We start from the raw sequence: 1,765 nt of genomic DNA, 5'->3' as shown, positions 1-1,765 counted from the left end.
ACTGCCACCTAGTTATGTCTTCTATAAAAAATTAGGGCCACTGCACATGAGTGTTTGCCTGAGGAGGGCAGGGGCTGAAATCCAGCTCTATTCTGCTTGCCAGACTGCATCTGAGGGACTGCATCTGCCCAGAGGCTGATGTCTTTTTTTTTTTTTTGAGACAGAATCTTGCTCTGTTGCCTGGGCTAGAGTGCCGTGGCGTCAGGCTAGCTCACAGCAACCTCAGACTCCTTGGCTGAAGGGATCCTGCCTCAGCCTCCCGAGTAGCTAGGACTACAGGTGTGCACCACCACACCCAGCTAATTTTTTTTCTACTTTTAGTTGCCTGGCTAATTTCTTTCTATTTTTAGTAGAGACAGGGTCTTGATCTTGCTGAGACTAGTCTCAAACTCCTGACCTCAAGCGATCCTCCCGCCTTGGCCTCCCAGAGTGCTAGGATTACAGATGTGAGTTACCACACCCTGCCCTGGTGCCTTTTTCTGATTGGCACCGTGGTGCTGTGTGGGTTAGCAGGAGGCCTAACAGCAAAGGAAGTGTTTATATATTTCCTTCCATATCACAGGCCTTTATGTGATAACAATTAGAAGGAAAAAATTAGACTAAAATTCAAATGTATGTAATTTTTTTCCTATCTCTGGGTGACTTTGGGCAAATCATTTAATCTTTTGACCTCACATTCATTATAAGTAAAGTAAGATAGCACCTCTGTTATCTACCCTAATGAGTCAAAAAATTCTGAATGAAAAACGATTCTCTGATGCACTACAGGGTCAGAATTACTGGCTATGACTCCACATAAGAAAATAATTTCTAATTTTTATAATGTTTTGCTTCACAGGGAGGCTGAGAAGACAAAACTACTTATAGCTGCACAGAAACAAAAGGTTGTGGAGAAAGAAGCTGAGACAGAGAGGAAAAAGGCTGTGATAGGTACTTGGATTTCTTTCTGAAATGAATGTCTCTAAGGACATGTGTTAATGAGTTTGTTCTGTTCTTTGTCAGTCTCATATTGGGTATTGATGGGTTTCAAATAAGATTGTATCATATGTGGTGGAGAACTCTAGAAATTCTACTGTACATTTAGATGTCCTAAAGCCTTTAAAAGTAGATGTGAGTACTTAATGAAGTACTTTGGCTCTCCATCATGCGGTCAGCTGCCATTATTGTCTTTTTCAAGGACAGAGAGAATGGATAGGGTCTATGGGAGCTTTAGTCTCTGTGGAGTAGGGTTTTCATTTATACAGATTAAGGATAAGAAAGCTTTTTGGCCAAAGCTCAGGATTATAGTATGCATCCTTGGTGTTGACATGCACTTAGTTTTATCTGGATAGATATTGCCATCTATGAAAATATGGCAGGATTGCTTACAACTCATTTTGAATTATAGTGGGATACTGGGATACTGTATATTAGACTGCCATTTTTGATGCTGAAAGTTTAAGACTTTTTTTATTGAATAATTCAAATATACAGAAAAGTACAGAGAACAGTATAATGAAGGCTTAAGATTTTGCCATATTTTGTTCTAAGGAAAAAAATTATCTGTTTGAAGCCTTCTTTGTAGCCTTTGCTGTCATATTTCTTGACCTTCTCCGAGTATAGCTTCTATTCCGAAGTTGAAGTATATCCTTTCTGTCCCTATTTTTATACTTATATTGTGAATATGTAACAGTTTATAGTATTCTTTTACCTATTTGAAACTACAAAAATCCTATCAAACTCTACCTTTTATTTTAAAACTTGCCCTTTTTTGATAACATTGTTT

At 38.5% G+C, this 1,765-nt stretch overlaps 1 protein-coding gene across 1 annotated transcript in view; it reads left to right on the top strand.

The window, feature by feature from the left end:
- The window catches only part of ERLIN1 (ER lipid raft associated 1), a 41,297-nt gene that overhangs the window by 20,264 nt on the left and 19,268 nt on the right, over positions 1-1,765 (top strand). Inside the window, exon 8 of the mRNA XM_012661767.1 lies at positions 839-930. Within this exon, the coding sequence (XP_012517221.1) occupies positions 839-930 (92 nt within the window). The remainder of the gene's footprint in view (positions 1-838; positions 931-1,765) is intronic.

This window comes from Propithecus coquereli, unplaced genomic scaffold, assembly GCF_000956105.1.
Source record: "Propithecus coquereli isolate 6110/MARCELLA unplaced genomic scaffold, Pcoq_1.0 Scaffold73, whole genome shotgun sequence".
In the NCBI taxonomy this organism is placed as follows: domain Eukaryota; kingdom Metazoa; phylum Chordata; class Mammalia; order Primates; family Indriidae; genus Propithecus; species Propithecus coquereli.
The sequence above is the reverse complement of the archived record's forward strand: the minus strand, read 5'-3'. Positions and strand labels throughout refer to the sequence as shown.